Source organism: Melozone crissalis, unplaced genomic scaffold (assembly GCF_028551555.1).
Source record: "Melozone crissalis strain CALT ecotype California unplaced genomic scaffold, PUWL_Pcris_2 ptg000013l_1, whole genome shotgun sequence".
NCBI lineage: Eukaryota > Metazoa > Chordata > Aves > Passeriformes > Passerellidae > Melozone > Melozone crissalis.
Genome location: NW_026535791.1, coordinates 26,079,355 through 26,099,644, shown reverse-complemented (window position 1 = coordinate 26,099,644; position 20,290 = coordinate 26,079,355). Strand labels below are relative to the sequence as shown.

At 40.9% G+C, this 20,290-nt stretch overlaps 2 protein-coding genes across 2 annotated transcripts in view; one reads left to right on the top strand and one right to left on the bottom strand.

Moving 5' to 3' along the window:
• UCHL3 (ubiquitin C-terminal hydrolase L3) overlaps nt 1–3,984 on the bottom strand; it is a 41,801-nt gene extending 37,817 nt beyond the window's left edge. The window contains exons 1-2 of the mRNA XM_054271872.1: nt 3,841–3,984; nt 3,593–3,604 (exon numbers count right to left, since the gene is read on the bottom strand). Of these exons, the coding sequence (XP_054127847.1) occupies nt 3,593–3,604; nt 3,841–3,882 (54 nt within the window). The 5' untranslated portion in view covers nt 3,883–3,984. The remainder of the gene's footprint in view (nt 1–3,592; nt 3,605–3,840) is intronic.
• A 3,925-nt stretch (nt 3,985–7,909) lies between these two features.
• COMMD6 (COMM domain containing 6) lies at nt 7,910–12,676 on the top strand. The gene is made up of 7 exons (XM_054271650.1): nt 7,910–7,967; nt 8,167–8,225; nt 8,694–8,759; nt 8,889–8,965; nt 10,214–10,382; nt 11,426–11,578; nt 12,593–12,676. Exons 1-7 carry the CDS (start codon nt 7,919–7,921, stop codon nt 12,641–12,643), a joined length of 624 nt encoding a protein of 207 aa, XP_054127625.1. The 5' UTR covers nt 7,910–7,918; the 3' UTR covers nt 12,644–12,676.
• The last annotated feature ends 7,614 nt before the right edge of the window (nt 12,677–20,290 follow it).

Below are 20,290 nucleotides of genomic sequence, written 5' to 3'. Positions count from 1 at the left end.
GGTGTTCCATAAATGGAAAAAGACTGGCTGTATCCAGTTTCTGCCATTTGTTCTATGCTTTGTGAGCATTTTTGTCCCTGTAACTTTCAAGTCACAGCTGTCAACGGCTTCATGACCTAAAATAATTTTCTTTATGCAGCTGACTCTCAATACCTTAATGGCTTAAAAAAACTCAAAACTCCAAAGGCCCCCCAAAAAGTAGGATCAAAGGCCTACAAATAATGCTGAAAGGTAACTAAGAACCAGCAACTCGGCCCTATGGGGCAAAAGGAACTCAAGCCACAGCCAACACTCAGTAGTCAAACTCTGAAGCCAGTGCTTGAGCTTCATAATCAGATGCAGTCAATTACTCTGCTCTTATCTGGATCCAACGAAGCCATGAGTGGAAATGTTATCTTATTCAGGAAGCAGGGATCTTTCTTCGAATGTGTAAGATGAGAGAACGAAAAAAGGAAGGACATCAAGAAAAATATCCACCCATACTTTTTGTTTATCTACACTTCCTAAACAATCAATTGTGGGTTGCAAGCCAGACTGAAGCAACATTATGAGAAAGAACAATCAGCTTGTGTTCTGATCTTTTCACTCCAAAAAATTTACATGCAGTCTACTTTCTTTTTTCTCAGAAGAAATTGAGAACAAGATAACAAACATCACACAGATAGTAATTGAAAAACAATTTCCTAGCTTTCTCTCAGCAAGAAATCCCATAAGATAGCCAGGAAGGAGGGCAGTGCTGGTCACGTCAGGCCCCGGCCAAAGGAAGGTCAAAGAGAAGAAACCATTCATTCCCTGCCATCACTCTGCACAAAATGGAGCTTTGTAAATGCTGAATCATCAACTCTTTCTGTATCAGAGGTAGACAACAATTGATTCTATCAGACTGTAGAAGTGAAGGAGAAAAAGAAGTACTGTGACAATAACTTAGCACTGTATGGTACATTTAACTCTTGCCTTCACTCACTACAACCAGCAGTGTGTGCTGCATTGAATGACTGTCTTCTCTCTTGAAAACATCACTACAGACAAGTGGCACATTTCCACTGCCACTGGAAGTCTTAAAAGCTAAGAAAGAATATTCCTGTTTACCCTCAGCAGCCAGTTTCTGAACCTTCCAATAATTTTAACACATGTGTACAAAGAGAGGTTCTATACAGACTAAGGATTTACAAATTCCTGGACTTGTATTATAATATAAACACTTTCAGATAAAGAAAAACTTCTGACATATTTTTGAAAGACTTCATATACCTCTAACTGAGAAATACTCTTTTTTCCCATTATCATCAGAATTTCTACCACAAAGACTTAAAGCCTCAAATTTACAGCCTATATTTTAAAACCAGAGAAGACACAGTATTGTAAGAACATACTAAAAGCAAATGAACCTGGATTTAGTACATTTCCTTACTAATTATTGTTAATGAGGGGAATAAAATTATTGGCAAAATAATCAAAACAGAGTAAGCACTTGATGATGGTTCTAATTACAATCTAACACAAAGAATCTACGCATCTTACAGGTCACTGGAATTTTTTTTTTGTTTAAGACTTCACTACCACACCTAGCAATAATTTTAACACTAACAAAAGTAGTATGCATAAGAGACAGTCTAACACTCAACTAAAAAGCCAAATAACAAACCCCAAGAAGAAACACTTGGCACTTGGCTAGATGTCTGACCAAATACTTGTGTTAAATGACTCCCAGACATGAATATTGCAGTTTGTAGAGGCAGACCATTGGGGGTTTTAATGCTAAAGACTTCTAGAATATTTTACAGAGCACAGTACCGAGTACTACAAGAAATGCCCATCCTTGCAATTAACTCGACAGAATTTTCCAAAAATTAGTTACCAACTTCATTAGAATTTCAAATTACTATTATTGTTGTTTTAAACACAAGCAGGATATGAATAACTTATGACTATCAGCCCTGTTGCTACACAGTTCACCACTGTACTGATGAGATTAAAAGGACAATGATTAATAATGCAAGGTGCATTCATATTCAACACCCACCTATTTATTATTTTTTAATATACATCTCTCTCTCTAGATAATAACAATCCTGCTCAGTCAAGACTGGTAGTGAAGGAGGAAGTCCAATTGGTTTCAAGTGGCCTTTTCTACACAGAAATAGTAACAAGAAAATCCTTGTGGAGTACAAATTCCTATTATCCATGATCATCTACAACAGCTACATCCATCACTAATGGGCAAAAGAGATTAATTTTAAACACACTTAAAATTGTACATTTGACATCCTTTTAGGATTTTCTCCATACACCATAAAAACATAGGGATCCAAGATATTTCAGATGAAAGAATGTCACTATTTTCTCCTCCTCAATTTCTACTTTAACGGTGGTCTTAATTTGTACCATGATGAGCTCATCTCACCATCTGGAAAGTCAGAAGAAAAAGTTAGATAATTGGAAGTTATTTATTCAGTTATTTATTTAGTCACTTATTTTCTGGAATTTAGTCTCTGAATTTCAAAATGAAAAAGAGGAAACTACAGCATGTGTTCAAGATGGGCTCCCAGGAAAGGTCATCAATTTTAACTCAGGAGACTGGGATTACAGACTTCTCAAATCGCTCCACAGCAGCAGTACTGTAAGAATTGTAAAATTAGTTGTCCTAGGAAACTGTAACACACAAAATGACCCAGTATCAAATAACCCTTCACTCTCCTGCAGATGTAGTTTGTACATTACAGCAACCACAACAAAAAACCCAAACAAAACGTTCTTCACACGCAGAAATTCCCAGTTTCCAAAATAATTCAACAATATAGTTTTAAGAATACAATTTTGCTGATGGAAGTTTCAGAGCCCTTTGGCTTAAACACCATCTTTAAAATTATCAAGAGGACTCTGAAATCAACAACTGACCATTAACACTATGCTTAAAATTGTCACTGAGAACACAGGCAGGGTTAGAGTATGTGTGATTTCCTTTAAGCCAGAACTTATTTAGTGGGAGCATTGTTTTGTGTACTAGAACAAGCTTCCTTTCTCCAGCGTGGGTTCTACCACGCTAACAAAAACAGCAACAACCAGTCATGTACATATTGTCATTAATAAGCAGGAAAGCGCAAATATGGTAAAATTACATTCTTTTTTATGGTCAGCCAAAAAAGTATGAGACTACAACACCGTGATGCAAGCAGATCCATACATGTGCCCAAAGCCACCGTGTACAGGTCCACATCGGGCACATGTTATGTATAAATTAATGTGCCCAAAGCCATCACATACAGGTCCACACTTGGCACATGTTATATACAAATTAACGTTTTAACAACTAATTAATGAATTAAAACTCACCGTGAAAAACATCAGAAATTTCATTACAGTAATAGCCAGGCCACAGCTATTCTCTTTTTACTGTTCGTTTTTCTTTCATACAGTATCTTTACGGGAGAGGTTCCAGCACGGTCGGACATGCGAAGACAAGCGCAGACACGCGCAAGGAAGGAAGGGGGCACTCTCCTTGGACAAGACAGAGCCTGTACTACACGAAAACGACAGGAGACGGGCCCAAAGCCGCAGAGACTAAAGGTTACCTCAAATAAAAGCTTCCTACCTGATTCGTGACCTGAAAAGAAAGCAGAAAACAGAAGGTAGTTAAGACTCAGTCGGATCCAAGGAATGAGACCTTCCTCCATCCCTACCTCCACCAGCCACCCCTGAAGAGGCGATGCGGTCCGGCGCGGCCCGGAGCCCTCTGCCCTCTCCCCTCCGCCATCCTCCCGCCATCCCCACAGCAGGCAGGCTGTCGGGCGGACAGCCCCCGCGCACGGCAGCGCCCCGCTGCCCAGGCCGGGCACTCACGTCGGGGTTGGCCTCCAGAGGCAGCCAGCGATGGGGCTCCATGGCAGCGGCGGCGGCGGCAGATCCCGGTGCGGAGCTGGGCGGACCCTTCAGCACGGCTCTGACAGCGCCTCACGGTGCCGCCGCGCCTCAGCCTGACCCGGGGCCGCGTCACCGCGCCGCGCCTCGCAGGGGGGGCGGGCGAAGGAGGAAACACCACCCGGCGCCCGCCCGCACCGCCGCGCCGCTTCGCACTGATGGCCGGGACGGCGCGCTCGGCAGTGGCCGCCGTTCCTCCTCGGAGTGCTCCGGGCGGCGAGGCCCGGGAGATTCCCCCCTCCCCGCCCTCTTGACTCCCCCGGCAATGGACTCTCCCAGCAGGGCAACGGGTGGTTCCTCTCCCGCGCCGCCGCCGAGGCCTGCGGGGCGCGCTGCAGCCGCCGGGGGGCGCGGCCGCTCGGGGTCCGGGCATGGCAGGGGACGGAGCCGGAGCCGGGCACGGCGGGGCCGCGGGAGCGCCCGCCGAGCGCCCCGGCAGCCCGCCCGCTCCGAAGCGGCCTCCGGCAGCTGAGCTGAACCGCTGCGGGAAGGCATGGGCAGCGTTCAGCGATACACGTTCACCGGGGACGGGGCAGGCCACGGGGCAAGGCGGGACAAAGGGAGCCAGAGGAACTGCTGAGCAACAGTGGCACTAAATTACCTCTCAGAATCACAGAATATTCTGAGTCAGAAGGGGCCCACGGGGATCATGGAATCCAGCTCCCGGCCCTGCACAGGACGTCCCCACGAGTCACACCATGTGCCTGAGAGTATTTTCCAGACGATTCTGGAATTCTGCCAGGCTGGTGCTGTGACCACTCCCTGGGGAGCCTCTTCCACTGTCCAACTACCCCCTGGATGAAGAACCTTTTTCTGTTATCTAACCTAAACCTCCTCTGACACAACTTCAGGCCATTCCCTCAGGTCCTAGCGCTGATTGCCAGAGAGAAAAGGTCAGTGCCTGCTCCCCTGGCTTCATCTTGCCTGAGAAGACCTCAGTGTAGCAGCCAGGACTTGGATGGTGAGGTCCCCATACACCTTCCTGAAAATTACTGCAAGATGTGTTAAACACGATTAAAAACATTTATCTTCTGTAGCTACAAATCCCATCATACTTCCCATCCCATTAAACATGGCATTTCTTGGTCTTTTGGCTAAGATGAAGCACAATCTAATACATATGTACAGTGTGATTACATTTTATATATGTACACATACCAGATTTAGTGTTAATGCCTTCTTTCAAGTTATTTCAGAAAGGCTAAATGGAACACATTATGGCATTGGAGAGAGCACATGTGCAGTACTGTGTCCATTCTGGAATCTACAGTTCAGGAGGGACATTGAGGTGCTGGAGCGAATCCTGAGAACAGCAACAAAGCTGTTGAAGGGTCTGGAGAGCACATCCCATGAGGCTGGGCTTGCTTAACATGGAAAAAAAGGAGGCTCGGGGTGGGAGGGGACCTTATTACTCTTTACAGCTATTTGGAAAGAGATTGTAGACAGGTTGGGGTCAGCCTCTTTTTCACAGATAGGCTGACAAGCCAAAATCCATTCATATTTCACCAACTTCTGTTCCAAATTAAAACATTTAATGCATATTTATTTGTCAATTAAAATAAACCAAAATATTTTAAAATTTTGGCAAATTATTTTGTAATTACCTAACCACCAAGGTATTAAACTTCAGCTCCCATCTCCACATGTTGGAGATAGAAAGTAAGAAAGAAAAGTACCATAATGAGTATTAGTCATAGTGCTAAGGGCACTACTGAGAGACTTAATGAAATTGTAATATAAAGTAATATGTAAAGTTCTCTAGATAACAAAGTCTGTATTAAGAGTTTGGTAAGTTAAGAACAAAGAGATTGTTAAATCCTCAGCATCAGAGACAGATCTCAGTGATGCATACATTGCCAGTATTTTAACAACCATGAGATCGTAAAAACATAGACTGCTCAAAATCATTTGCACACTTAATTAGATACTTTAGAAGGGAGAGGCCAAGATCAGACAGGTCATAAATGTATAAAGCTCATAAAACCACACCATGTTCCCTAATGATTAGTCTTTTTCTGAAATATATTACAGATTTTGATGCCTGAAAGATAGGCTGGAAATAAATCCTCACAGACCGATGTCTAATAGAGCAGGTATTTGTTTGTTGCAGTGCTGGTGGTGAGGGGGATTTCTCCACCTAACTCACCCACCTTTGTCAAGTGCTGGGGTGTATTTATGCAGTAAGTGTTGCTTAGTGGCACTATGTCACTACAACAACATCACAATACACGCCAGAATTAATTTACACAGTATGATCTCATGGTTATTAGATCGTTCTTTTGCACTGTGCTTGCGTCTCCCCAGTTTGAGGGTCATCAGGGGTCTTTGATGAAGGCTTCCAAGGTCTTCTTCACATCTGAACTTTTCAGCTTTGTCTTTGGAGCATGCACAGTTATGATGTTCCTTGGTCTGTCTAGTCTGAACTGGCCTAATTTTTTTTTTTTTGTGGCCAATTGGCTTTCTACTAGCCAATTTTTCATTAATGCTATACTTATCAATCTCTAAAGCTACCTACGTGGTGAGTTTTTTCTTCTTTTTTGTCTATTCAGCATCAAGCAACTAGTTAACCATATACTATCATTACATTATTTTAAAAAAGCTATAATTCAGATTATATGGGCATATAAAAAGTCATTATTTAGGTTATATAGATATATCAGGTCATATAGATATATCAGGTTATATGGATATACAAAACATCATGATTTATGTTATATTGATATCTCATAACTCAAGCTATATAAGCACTTTGTAACTTTGATCTAAGTTATATAGGCATCAATTCTTTCATTAACACTTACTGAAAATACATAGAGCTTAGTCAGCACTACTGTGGGACGAGTTGTTTTACTACTGTCACAGCCTCAGAATAGATCTACTAAGATTATAACATTATTCTTTCTATATATATTAAAAAGGCTAAAAGCAAATATAAAACTGATACTAGAGAAGTGTAAAAGTATTATTTTTATAAGGGAAACTGCTGAAGGGTTAGTGTTGCCTTAGTACTCCAGCCACAGTCCAAACTTCATTAACATCAGTATGTATTGCTTATTTAACATAGTACTGTTTGTAGTTTTACAAAAGGTGGTTATTTCCCCATAAAGCTGAAGTTTACCTACACAAGTTTACCTATACATAGTTTACCTACACAAGTCACCCCCAAACCACACAGTTTATTTGAGGGCGTATGGGCTGATTGCAGAGTCCACCTGTAGAAAGCATGGTCATTCGGTACCAAGTGACCCCATGTGGAACTCACACCCTGTATGGAACAGGCACCAGCTCCCCTGCCAGCACAGGCTGACGAAGCTGGAGCTGTTCGGCCCGGAGAGCAAAAGGTGGCGTGGAAATCTCATGGCAACCTTCCAGTGTCTGAAGGGGACGTACATGGAGACCGGAGAGGGACTCTTCGTCAGGAAATGTAGTGATGGGGTGAGGGGGAATGGATGGGTACAAACTGAAAGTGGGGAAATTTAGGTTAGGTATTAGGAAGAAATTCTTTACTGCGAAGGAGGTGAGGCACTGGAATATTTGCCCAGAGAGGTTGTGGATGTCCCATCCGTGAGATGCTCGACATCGGGTTGGATGGGATAACCTGGTCTAGTGGGAGGTGTCCCTACCGATGGCAGGGGATTGGGGCTGAATGATCTCTAGGGCCGCTTCCAACCCCTTAACATTCTATGATTCTGTGATTTGCGTGCCTGCGCCTTTGACAAGGAGCACCAAGAAATCCATATCAGCAAACCACTCTCAGCACACACCGTATGGCGCCAGCCGAGCGTGCCTGGCTCGGGGGCGGTGCTGCCGTTCCCCACCCTCCCCCGGCCGCTCCGTGAGGGCGGGAGCAGCAGCAACGCGGCGGGAGGAGCGCGTGCTCCCCGCGCCGCAGCCAATCAGCGCGCCGCCGCTGCCGCCGCCTCGCTCTGGGGGCGCTGGGAGCCAATCAGCGCGGCGAGCGCCGTGTGCGGAAGCCGGGGCTCGGCGGGCGCGCGGCGTCATGGCCGGCGGCTCCGCGGGCGCGCTCGCGAGGGCGCTGGTGGCGCTGGGTGAGGGCGGCGGGAGCCGGGGAGGGGAGTGGGGGGCGACGGCAGCCGCGGCTTTCTCTGGGGGCGTGTAGGTTAAAATTGACTGTGTTCGGTGACGGTAACGCGTGCGTGATGGCCTAGGCATTCTTCAGGGAAAGATTGGATTTCTTACTGTAGCATTTTATTTATGTATTTGCTTCTGATCGCTGCTGTTTTTCAGATGGTGGTGGTGCAGCAGATAAGATTCGTTTAATACCTCAAGACTTTTTTGCAGAGCTGGTAAGTAGGGCGATAAATGGGATGGGGAAGGGCTTCTAACACTCCAGGAAGCCTTTTTATTTAAGCTCTTTTAGGTTTTGTGTGATGCAAAGGGAACCTTGACTTGACTCATAAAACAGATCAGTCCTGCTAAGAGCAATGGGTTTGATTTAAATTTATGTTTATCACAGAAGACTTCTAAGCATCTATTTTTGTCTGTCATTTAAGCGATATATCAAGGTAGCTGGTCTAAAAAAACATTTGGCTTGTCTATTGTAGTGTGCACTTGAACAGTTAATATGAAACTGGTGTGTTAACTAGCAATAGTGAGGTAGAAACTAAAGTCTTGGTTTGGTTTGTTTTCTTTCCTTGGCTTTGATGGAATTTTAAAATCAGTAATTTCAATTACTTCAGTCTTTACTCTGCACTATACACTCTTTTTGTCTATTTTTTGTATCAACAATGTCTTCAAATATGTTTTTTTCACAGTGTGAACAAATAATTCAGCATCTGAACCATAAGATCCCAGGTATAAATACAGCTGAATTGTGTCAGGTAAGTTGGCACGCCAGCCCTTGTGAATTCCCAAATTGATGTGGGCTTTCTTGTGTGTTTGTATATACAAAGATGCTTTTACAAATGCATTATTTATTGTTTGTAATTATTTGAACATTCTGTTTTTAGAGAATTCAAACATCGGGGGTTGACATTAATATTGGTGACCTGGCAAAAGTAGCTAACACTCTTTCTTTTCTATTTAGGTAAGCACAAAATAATTTACTTTTCACCATGTCTTTCCCTTCCATCACAACTTAATGGTGGTAGAGAAAATTATATCAAATGTCAGTATAAAATGAACTGATTTGGGAAAAAGGCAAAAGTTTGTAAGTCTCAGTACGCAGAAAAGAGCACCTGGGCTTAGTTTGATTATTAAAAAGTGTAGTTACTTAATATATAGTATCACTTTTTAAAATTAAAAAGAGGAAATGGTTCTGAGATGCCATCTGCAAGCTCTAGACCTAGTGGCAAGATAGAGGAAGTTAAGCTCACTTAGAGCTAAGTCAGCTGGACTTTGCCTGGAAAAAGTGTATTTTAAAAACTTCTTGTTTCTTGGAGATCAGAAATCAGCATTGGTGCCTTTTTGAAGCATACAGAGCTTATAATATTGCATTCTGCCATGAGTTAAGTTTTTAGGAAGTATTTTTAGTTGATAATTTTTTCTATTTTTAAAAAGATGAAATTTTCAAGATCTTGCTTGTTCTTTTAATATCTAGTATCTAAACGTTTTATGTAACATTAATACAATTCAGGAAAATATATCAGTAGAAAATACTACTTTTCCATCTATAAAATAGAACATCTGAAGTTATATTCAACTATGCTACTTGGAGGACCAACTCACTTTCTCTTGTATTGATGCCTCTTTAAGAGGAGTGAACCTGCATGAGCAAACACAGAGCAGGATTTTTTGTGTACTTGTTTCTGTAGAGGAAATCAAGAGGCCGTGTTCCTTTAGACTTGCTGCCTTTTCAGTTGAAGGGTTTATATATCATTTGACTCCCATTAGTGCCCATTACACTGTGACCTAGAAGTCCTTACTTTTGATGGTACTTCAATTCCACCTGCTGAGTGTTTAATTACTTGAGTTGTTTCTAAAGTAATGATACTGTTTAACTCTCTACACACACAGCCCTCACTGACTTCAGCCTTCTTCCAGTTGCTACAGCACTTGGAGGTGGCGATTATTTTTGGTTTGATGTTGGATGTTGTGCAAGCCCAGCAAAGCTAGGCCTTTGTATATTAAGGCATATTAAGGTCATGTTTTTTGCACTTGGATACAGAAGATCAGTAAGGTTCTGGGAAAAAAAAAGTAATCACAGGCTGCTGAATTGGTTTAAAGTACACGTAAGGTAAAAATGAAAGCTGTCTTGTTGGGGTGAAATGAGGAGTTGTATTAAATTGGTGGAGAATGAAATTGATGCAGAGGTCTCTGGATGTATCTGTTACAGCACAGCAGCCAGGAACAACCTCTCTACAGAGGAACTCGTCACCTCCTTGGGCAGTGGCGTCAGCACTCTGCCAAAACACGCGGTTCAGGTTATTCGGCACGTGTGGAACGAGCAGGGCAAAGCCATCGCTGCGTCAGAAGATGCAACAACTACGGCCACAGTGGGGCAGGTAACTGAAGGACAAAGAGCAGCAGAGCTGATGGTGAACGTTTCAGACATGTCAGTGTCTCACTGTGTGTGTTGTGTTGTCAGGCAGGCAGAGGTAGATGGGCTGCTGAAAGCGTTCCTACCTGCGTGCACAGTTACGTGTTGCCAAATACCTACTCAGTTAAAGCAGCATATGCAATAAAGGTTGTCTGCACGCTGAACAGTTTTCTGATATTATTGTTTGGATGATAAAGTCGCATTTTCTGCCTTTTTAAAAATTCATGTTTTGTAGTACTCTTAGGGAAGATGAATGGCAGTCAGTCTGGCAGACTGTTCTATTAGCTCATTATGTAAATATGTTTCAAGTGTAAATTGTTCTTTAAAGTTGTTAACACCACCACTTGACTGCTCATTCTTTGTCTCCCTTAAACATTATTTTTAAAGATACTTTCTGTCAGTTTCCAGCATTCCCTTTTTGCTTGAAAAAGTAGCAGTCTGTTTACATTCTAAGAATCTTTTTCTGAGGCTTGATATAAACTTCTAAAGGCTCTTCTTCACAAAAGGCTAAAAATTATAACTTACTTGTCTGAAATGTATCTGTTATGTACTTCAATTTATCTAAAATGTAGTTATGAAATGCCATAATTTTTTCTGTTATTGCTATTCTGAATTATTTGGTTTAGACTTAGGAGCTTCTGATTTAGAAACTTCGAAAAAAAAGAAAACATGACAAAAATCTGATTGCCTTGTATACAAGCTGGGTGAACTCTGTGGCTTAAGCTCCTCTTACTAGAATTTTAGAAGAGTATACTTGCCTGTTGATTGTACTTGAACAAGGAGAACAGATAAAGTGAAATAACTTATTAAATTTCTTATTTATTCACCATTAAAGGGAAGGGCAGATGATTTGTAGTCACAATAATACCTGAATATTTATGTTTGTTTTCCATTTGGATAAGATCTCTAGATATCTGTATTGTCTGTGAACTATCCCTCCAAGTGAATAGAAATGGGGGGGTAAATCTCTGTCTGTGACGCTGTTTCCAACGATTTTCATCTTTGTAGTTTGTAGATATGAAATGGAAGCTGGGAGTTGCGATGAGCTCTGACACCTGCAGGTCTCTGAAGTACCCCTACGTCACAGTGACACTAACAGTGGCAGACCCTTCAGGACAAATAAGAGACAAATCTTTTGAAATGACGATCCCACAGTTCAAGGTCTGTCCTGAGTGTTACTTGCATGTTCAGTGTCCTGAGAACAGCAGTGCCATTGTTGGGAGGGTCAGCTGTATACCCTGGTGCATCTGTTTGTGCTGCTTGTTTACTTGTACAGTCATGCAAACAGGAAGCATCAAATAACTGTTTAAAACACAGAATACTTACTTCATAGTGTTTAGTTCTACCTCACTTAACTGAAAATGTCAATTGAGCAGTAATTGGTCATTTCTCCTACAAATAAACTAACAAACAAAGACATAAATCTTTTAGAGCTTGCCAGCTCTCATCTGACATACTAAAAGTTAATAGAATGTTTTTATCTACGGAACTGTTCCCCAGCCTCAAAATCTAAAACTTAGCTTAAGCCTAACAATTGCTAATGATTAGGAATGGAGATCAGTCTGCTTTATCATGACTGACTCTTAGTTGCTGTGTCTCCATCTATGAATTTATGTAACTTTAGTTTTGCATAAACATGGCCCTTGTATTGTCATTCCTGTTTAAAGGGTCAACACATCACCTGGAATATCATACCAACTTAAATAGATCCTTGGAATTTGATTATCAGAAATTTGGGAAGGATATTCTGAATTCTTGGGTGTTGTGAAATGTTGTATTTATTCTGGTTGAAGCCTGTTTGATAATTTTTTCTTCGGCTACTTCAGGAAATGAATGCTACATTTGAGAACTCTGGTTTATTTCAGATGGGAGTAGAAACATTCATGTGAGAAAGGGTTTTTTTTATTTTTATGGCATGAGAGCTACTTTTTATTTTTTCTTTTGTAGCACCTTTTCTATTAACGCCATGCTAATAAGGCATCACCTTTGTAGGTTTCATAGTTAATGTGCTCAAATGCCAGCCAGCACACAGAAAGGAAAGCAGATATTTTCAGTTCAAGCTGTACATTGAAAGTGAGAAATATGGACAGTATTTTTTGTCAAACACACTAGTTTGAACTGCAGTTTGAGCTTTTCTTCAAGCAACTGAAATTTGTCCCAATTCTTGCTTTTTAGAACTTTGTCAGACAGTTCAAGGAAATGGCATCTGTTCTTGAAACAGTTTGAAGGGAACTTTTATTTCCAGTGACATGTTGGAGGAAGATCAAGTAAACTTTCCATTCTGCATAGGGAATAAAGTGCCATTGTTCAGCAAGGTATGTATCCTTGTCTTCTTGACAGGACTTGGTCAGCATCACCCTTGCATTGCTGTGAAGATTTCTTCGCTTTTGATTACTTGAAGTCAACTCTGCAGTGTTTGTGAGAACGTGTCCAGCTTTGCTCATCCTAGAGGTAGACAAAAGATTAGGATGTGTAAGGACAAGGTAGACAAAAGATTAGGATGTGTAAGGAGAAGCATCTCTGTAGACTTCCTAATACCCACCTAAGAAACTACACACTAAATTCTGTGGTGCATAAAGACATGTGAAAATGTTGACTGGGAAGACACTGACAGAAGTGTAAATCCCACGTTAATGTTTTTATCTGTAAAATTAGGATGGGCTTGGACTCAACAGTATTATTACATATAAGGAGACTATGAAGTTACAAGCATACAGCTACTCTTGAAGAACAGCATTGTTGGGTTGTTGATTGCAGCTATTTGCAGATCTGGCTTCCAGTCTTTTAATAACTGGATACTGTACTTGTCCTAACAGTTTGTTGATTTCAAATATTTATTTCCCACCACCTGGGCTTATAAAGACTGAATTAATACATTAAGTTTTTTCAGAGAATTTTTCATTTCAAAATTCTCTGAAATGAAGCCTAGAGGCTAATTTTACATAAAGGTAGAAAGGAAAATTAACTCAAAAGTATTTTAATGGGTTTTTGGTTTTTTTCATTTAATCCATTGTTAATCTGTGGCATTCTGCTTGATGTTTTGGTCTAAAGTCTTCTTTCTAATGAAATTAAAATATTGATTTAGTTACCTCACTTCAACCTCTGAACTAGAAAAGTCAAGAGAAAACTTGAAAATTCTGTCTGGAGAGGTAGCCAAGCACATCAGAGAAAGGACCACACTAAAAGATTTCTTTGGGTGTTGCATTGTAACAAGCAGCCACTGGACTGTGTTCTGCATGTTGCTCTAAGAAGGTGTCCTGACCAACAAAACTTTGACTTTGATGTTGAAAATGGGGGCATTTCTAAAGGGGACTGATTAATCCAATGCGCTTGCATGCTTGCCTCTTAATTTTTTTTCCTTGAATATTCCATAAAACAAAACACACTGCAAATATTGTGGGATGTGATGAAAGCAATACTGTTGCATCTCCTAATGTGTTGGTGGTATACTAGAACAAGTAAATCTGGAGAGAGCTAATTCACACTGATATGCAGATTGAAGTTTCTGCTTCAACTTCAGGCTGGCAGGGACTGCCCAGCTTTGCTGGGACAGCTCCTCAAATTATTTCAGGCCCACTTAAAATGTGAACATCTACTCTACCTTTCTAAGTCAAATCTGTTTTTTAAATTAACATTTTTAAGAGCTGGATGAAAGTCATTGAGACAGGTTATGCCTGCCTTTTTGTGCTATGAAATTAAAGTGCAGCACATTGTGTGTGCTGCATTTGCTACAATCCTTTCAGGAAATGCCCCTATTTTAGGCATTGTGCATGATGCATATAAACAGTACTTGGAATTTATTAGAAGCCCAAATAAGTGAAACAGTGTTGGCTTTGACAAAAGTTTTTGGCCATGACCATGGATCTGGATAATACTTTGTTTATGCTGGTTGAAGTCTGAGGTGTCTGCTTTGTGGCTAGGGAGTGCAGATTGGTTTTTTCTGGGACCCTCCTGGTCAATGTCACAAAATGCTCTTGGGAGCACACTTCCCCTTTGCCTCTTCCCTTGTCTCTCTGCAAGGCTCAGGGCTGAAGGATAGAGCAAACAAATGTGTATGGAAAAGTGATGTGAGCAGCTGATTTCTTTTGTTGTTGTTGTTTTTTACTTTGCAGAAGTTGGAGTGTAAGGCTGCTATAACTGGAAAACATTGTCATGCTTTGGCCTAGTGAATTAATTGTTTTACATCAATGCAAGAGTTCCAGAAAAAAATAAAGTTGTCTTCTTTTTTTTTTAGTAAAGCTGGAGCCTTACAAATAACTTCCTCTGTGTTCTAATGCACATAAATTCTTCATATAGCTGGAAATACTTGTGCCTTCATTGGAGCTGCATGGAAAAAAAGATTTAATTAATCATGTCTTAACAATTCAGTAGATGTTGGAAGGTAATGAGGAAACACGCAGTTAGCAGTTTTGCTTGCTCCATCAGTGAGGGGAGAAAGTTGTCAGCCTTTGTAAAGACTTTTATTTTGTCACGTCAGATATTCTAGAAGTATTGATGAATATTTTTTTAAATATCCCTGAATTCCAGCATGTTGTAATTCTGGCTGGAAGATGCTTGGACATGTATACTATACTAGTTTACTGTCTTGAGAATTTTCAGAGTAGTTATGATTTAAAGTTGGCTGTGTACTCAAACCTTTGAAATGTGTCCTGATTACTATGAGCAGGAGTTCCTCTACTGAGTAATGGAAGAATTAAGTATTTTATTAAAAGGAAACCAAACAAAAAACTTTAGTTTTAAGGGTAGCAATACTAATACGTCCAAACAAGCTGGTGATTTGTTTGTCTATATGTGCAGAAATCAGATCTTTTCAAAGAAAATCAGGAGTCCTTATGTGTTCCTTATTCTAATTGTTGATTAATAAAAATTGTATAACATGAATATTTTTGTAAGTCGACAGACAGTGATTAAACATGTAGGTAATAACAACAAAGCTTGTCTGTTTTGTTTTAAGCCTACTGCATGGAAGTTTGTCTAGCAAATACTGCAATGAGTAAAGTTCAGGACTCAACAGTGACTAAATTTCTTTCTTTATTAAATTAGGATGAAGATCAGACATATGCAGTCTTTCTCTGTGATGGGGTACCAAGGAGTTAATGGGTAACTGCAGGCTGCAAGGACTCGTTGTATCAGTTAATGAAAGCTAGACAAAATGTTGAACCAGGAAAAGGCAGAGGACATGTGAGATAAATGAAATTTTGCAGGAAATTACATTCGAGTGATTTTTTCCTTAGCTGTATTTAGGAGACAAGTAAACATTTTATTTTTTTCAACATTCGCTTAGAACAGCAGAAGGAAGGGGGGGGGGGGGGGGTGGTGTCTTGCACAGTCAACAAATTCAGGGGTGAGAATTATGAAGGAATGTCCTAGCCCTGACTGTTGTCTTCATTACATGACTTTTTTTTTTCCCCATACAGTTCAAACACACCAGCACACTTGCAGAAAGCTATTTTGTAGAAAGCTCCATGGGAGGAGTGCACAAATGGCTGGACTATATCTGTGCATTAGTGGTTTTTATATTTAGCTTCTGCACACTTAGGCCAAGTAAAAGCATGTCTCTGTTTCTGCTTCCATAAAATTGTACTGCCTTTCTTTAACCACATTTTGAAGGTATGTGACCTTCCTGTTCATTGTGAGCCCACCCCCTTTATTTTTTACCTTCCCCCCTTTGCACCCTATTTGAGCACTTGAAGACACATTGCCTTGGATGAATTGATAACAAAGGTAGAGAGGTGATAAACTGGGGGAAGAATGTTTCTTTTTCCTGTTTGCCCTGTTTGAATGTATTATTATCCTCTTGGCTGTAGGTGTAATGAGAGGGTAATTTCCACTCCTTTGCAGAGGCATGCAGGGTGGTTCTGTTAAGACCTTGTGAGTACTAGAATAACTCAAAAATGTGTTGAGAGTCAGTTGATCTACCTGCAGAGAAAAAAAATGCCATATCTCTGAAGAACCTCCACTAATGGCTGGGGACTGTGGGGGGGAAACACTTAAAACTGAGCAGTCTCTGTCCCCTCCAAGATTCTGTAGTTGCTCATGGTAGAGCTCCTTTCCCAGACAGATTTTTAATACAGTTACATACCTGTTGGCTGATAACTTGCCAGGCATTCTCTTAATTTGGAAGCTGGATTTTGGTGCAGGTCAGTACCTGACCTGAGTGCTTTGACCTCAGCTTGCCTGGTATGCTGTAGCAGTGCTTCCTTCCTGAGGCTCAGCCAGCTCGTTACTGGATTTGCTTGTCACTGTGAAATTCTGGCCAAATATTTCCTGTACTTTTGCTTTTCTTGCACGGTGGCCACACTCACTCATACGGATCTGCTCTTGGCTCTTGAGTGTACAAGGTGCTGTGGTTTAACCCCACCTGGCAGCTGAGCACCCCACAGCTGCTGGCTCAGTCCTCCTGCTGGGGGATAACAGGGTAATCAGAAGGGTAAAAGTGAGAAAACTCATGGGTGGAGATAAAGACAGTTCAGTAGGTAAAGCAGAAGCTGCACAGGCAAGCAGAGCAGACCAAGGAATTCATTCCCCACTTGCCAAGGACAGGCAGGTGTTCAGCCATCCCCAGGGACGCAGGGTCTCATCCTGTGTAGTGGTTACTTGGGAGGACAAACACCATCAACTCCAACTGTTCCCCCAGTTTAGAGACTGAGCATGATGTCCTATGGTAGTGGATGTCCCTTGGGTCAGTTGGGATCAGCTGTCCCAACTGTCCACTCCCATGCAAGTACTCATGCACCCCCAGCTCCCTCACTGGTGGGGTGGTGTGAGTAGCAGAAAAGGTCTTGGCTCTAAGAGCTGCTCAGCAACAAAAAACCCATCTCTATCGTTATTAACAATGTTTCCAGCGCAAAACCAAACCAGCCCTTACTAGATCCTGTGGAGAAAAGGAATTATTTCCTAGCCAATAGCAGCATGAGTCACAAGGATGGTACTCTGCATTCCTCATACTCAGTCCTGGATGCTTGGAAAGACTTCCTGTTTCTTGTTTCCAAGGCTTTTCTGGGAGAAGGTAGAGAGATGACCTGGCATTTAGTTGAGTTACTGGGATATGTCTCTTAATTATGTATGGCTTTGTGTCATTGAGAAAATAAGGAAGCTGAGATGGCTGATCTTCTCCATGAAGGAAGGCTAATTTTAGTATTTTCCCTGAACTGCATTTACCTGCTATGGCTAATGACAAAGCTGCCCTGGTTCAAGAACCCTTTGTGTAAGTACTATAGTTTCCAAATACTGTCAGCGTTTGCATTACAAATATTGTTATGTTTATATAAATTGGAAATTTCAATATTAGTTTTGCACTTCACATAATGAGCTTTGGGAAAGTAAGGAAAATTTATTATTTCATACAATAAGTCTCTGTGCTAGATAATAATTCCAGAGGATTTGTCCCAGCATCAGTCACCAGGTGGCAGTGCCACATACAGTCCTGCCTCACAGCAATCCTTTGACACCATGTCTGGCTTAAGGGTGCTTATGGGATAAGGACCTCTGGTTTCTTCCCCTCTGTAGTTTGATCTGGACCTATAAATTGATGTCACCATAACTTCCATCCCACTTCTTACATTATAGGGAAACTAACTAACTTCTTTTTAATTATTATTGAGATGAGCACAAAGATTTCCAGTTACATAAAGAACATTCAGCATTTTAATGGCAACAGAATACACACCATACACTGCATATTTGCAGCAGTTTAAATCTGTAACTTAATTATACTAACATTTCTGCATTTCTAACATTATGACTTGGTCTTCAAATAGTATCATATTGCATTTGGGGCCTGTTCTCATTTTACTCTTTTCCCTGTTTAGACATCTGTCAAGGAGATTTTTCTAGATCTGTATCTTGGTAATAGAAAAAGTATTTGTATTTGTCTGTCCAAGGTTTTCATGCTGTTTGACCACTCTAAAATTCTTCCATATTCTGTTATGCAATCTAGTTATCAGTGTATTTGTGCCACATTTAGGAATACCACTGAAAGTGGCCTGGGTGCTGAATTCCACTATGAATTACCTCTGAATCTGAAAAGTCATTTTCAGATATTCTTGGTATTATTGAAGCTGAAAAGAATTTTTCTGTTCCCCATGAATGTCATCGCAGCTGAGCCTTTGTCAGTTTACAGGTGTTTGTAAAAAAAATATTCATCTGCGAGCTTGCCCAAATTAAAGCAAGACAGGCTCCCTTCCCAGTGATGCTGCTGAGCAGGGAAGTCCTGGATGCTGCAGCCAGACATGAAGCTTGAGAATGGTACTGAAGTTTACATTTAAAATGAGGACTGTAACACATGTCTGGCATGAATCGCTGGTGTGCTGTGCCACGCTGCTTCTCACAGTTGGGAGTGTGGGGAGATGAGAGATGCTCAGCAGCCAACTGAGTCAAGACAACAGATGTCGATTTACCTAGGAGAGAGTCAAGGACGGTGAGAAAGAGGATTAAGGAGTTCCCATCTGTTCTTTTTTTTCATGTTTGCAGCTACACTGGCACCATTCTTGGTATTGTGTTGGGCCTACTGGTGCCCTGCTGTTCATGCTAAGTTGTACCTTTTACCACACATACAGTACGAAGTGGAGAAGCTGCAATAATACTTGAATACACTTGAAATCATAATGGTATTTGCATTTTCCTCTTGAAGAGACATAATTTGTGCCCTTTGGAGTATTGTTGCCTTTCAAAGCATCCTCTCTTCTGTGTTATTTCTGCACTCTAGTCCAGATTTGCAAACCTTTCTAGCCTGTGGTTCATCCTTTGTAATAATATGTTTGTGACATAATGTCAATGTGTTCTTTTTAACTTTGGCAATGACAAGAAATTCTGTTTTAGCTTCCATTGCTAGAGGACTGGAGCAGACCAGGATCCTTTCCCAATCACAAATGAGGGGTAGATGTAGCAGGAACTGTTAGGGAGAGAAGTAGACTCCAGTGGTCACAGTACTTCATCTCTTCATCCTCCTTTTTTGTATGTTACTGTTACTGCAGTGGCTGGGGAATAGTAGAGAAGTAAATGGCTCATTTTTTACAAAAGAAATAATAGGGAATATGGAAGTTCTTGTTGCAGAAGTTGCTCTATCTCCTGCAGTAACTAGCTTTGCAGCTGATCAGAGCTGCTGACAGCTACCAAACTCAGTATAACCTCAACAACAGGGATTCTGGTAAGCTGATGTGATGCAGTTTGGGGGGGCAGGAGACCTATTAAAAAAACCCAAAACCAAAAACTCCAACAAATTTCAAATACTTCTGCATGGAAAGATGCTGTGATCACATAGGACTCCAGATTAAAACTTAGTTTTAAATAAAATGTGTTGTGGTTCTTCACTGGATTCAAAGTCTGCTGTGCTGGAAAGTTTCATGTGATGATTGTGATATGAAAAAATGACTTAAATAAAAATCCTTCCCCAGTCAAATTTCTCTTTGAAGAGAAGTATAATAATTTAATGAATGCTTTCTCTTAATCAGTGCTACATTAAATTGAATAACAATACACTGAACATAGACATAAAATGTGCCGGGTTGCTTTAAGTTCTAGAGATGTTTTTTAAATTTCTAGCTAGGGATTATTCTCTTATGAACTTTGTTCATTCCAGTTCCCCTAAATCTGTTTTGGAGTGGGGCTTGTTGGCAGAACAAATTCAGTCTGTCATTTTGATCAAAAAAGATTAGTGCCATTTAAGAAGTAAACACTAAAGCCAACCCACCTCTTATCAGATTAATTTTTCATCATTTTTTATTGTTTAAAAATTGCAGCAATTGTCCTCTGCTATTGACATATCTCTGCAAGACCAATATGTCTTATTCAAAACTTTTGCATTACATTTCAAGCTATTGTAATCTTTATACATCCTGCAAAATATACAATTTTCATTATTTCTAGTGAAGT

Bases quoted from the DNA above. Each gene is read 5' to 3' on its own strand.
- COMMD6 (XM_054271650.1), top strand. From the start codon at position 7,919: ATGGCCGGCGGCTCCGCGGGCGCGCTCGCGAGGGCGCTGGTGGCGCTG. The intron at 7,968-8,166 runs GTGAGGGCGGCG...GCTGTTTTTCAG, and splicing joins GAGGGCGCTGGTGGCGCTGG to ATGGTGGTGGTGCAGCAGAT. The intron at 10,383-11,425 runs GTAACTGAAGGA...TCATCTTTGTAG, and splicing joins CTACGGCCACAGTGGGGCAG to TTTGTAGATATGAAATGGAA.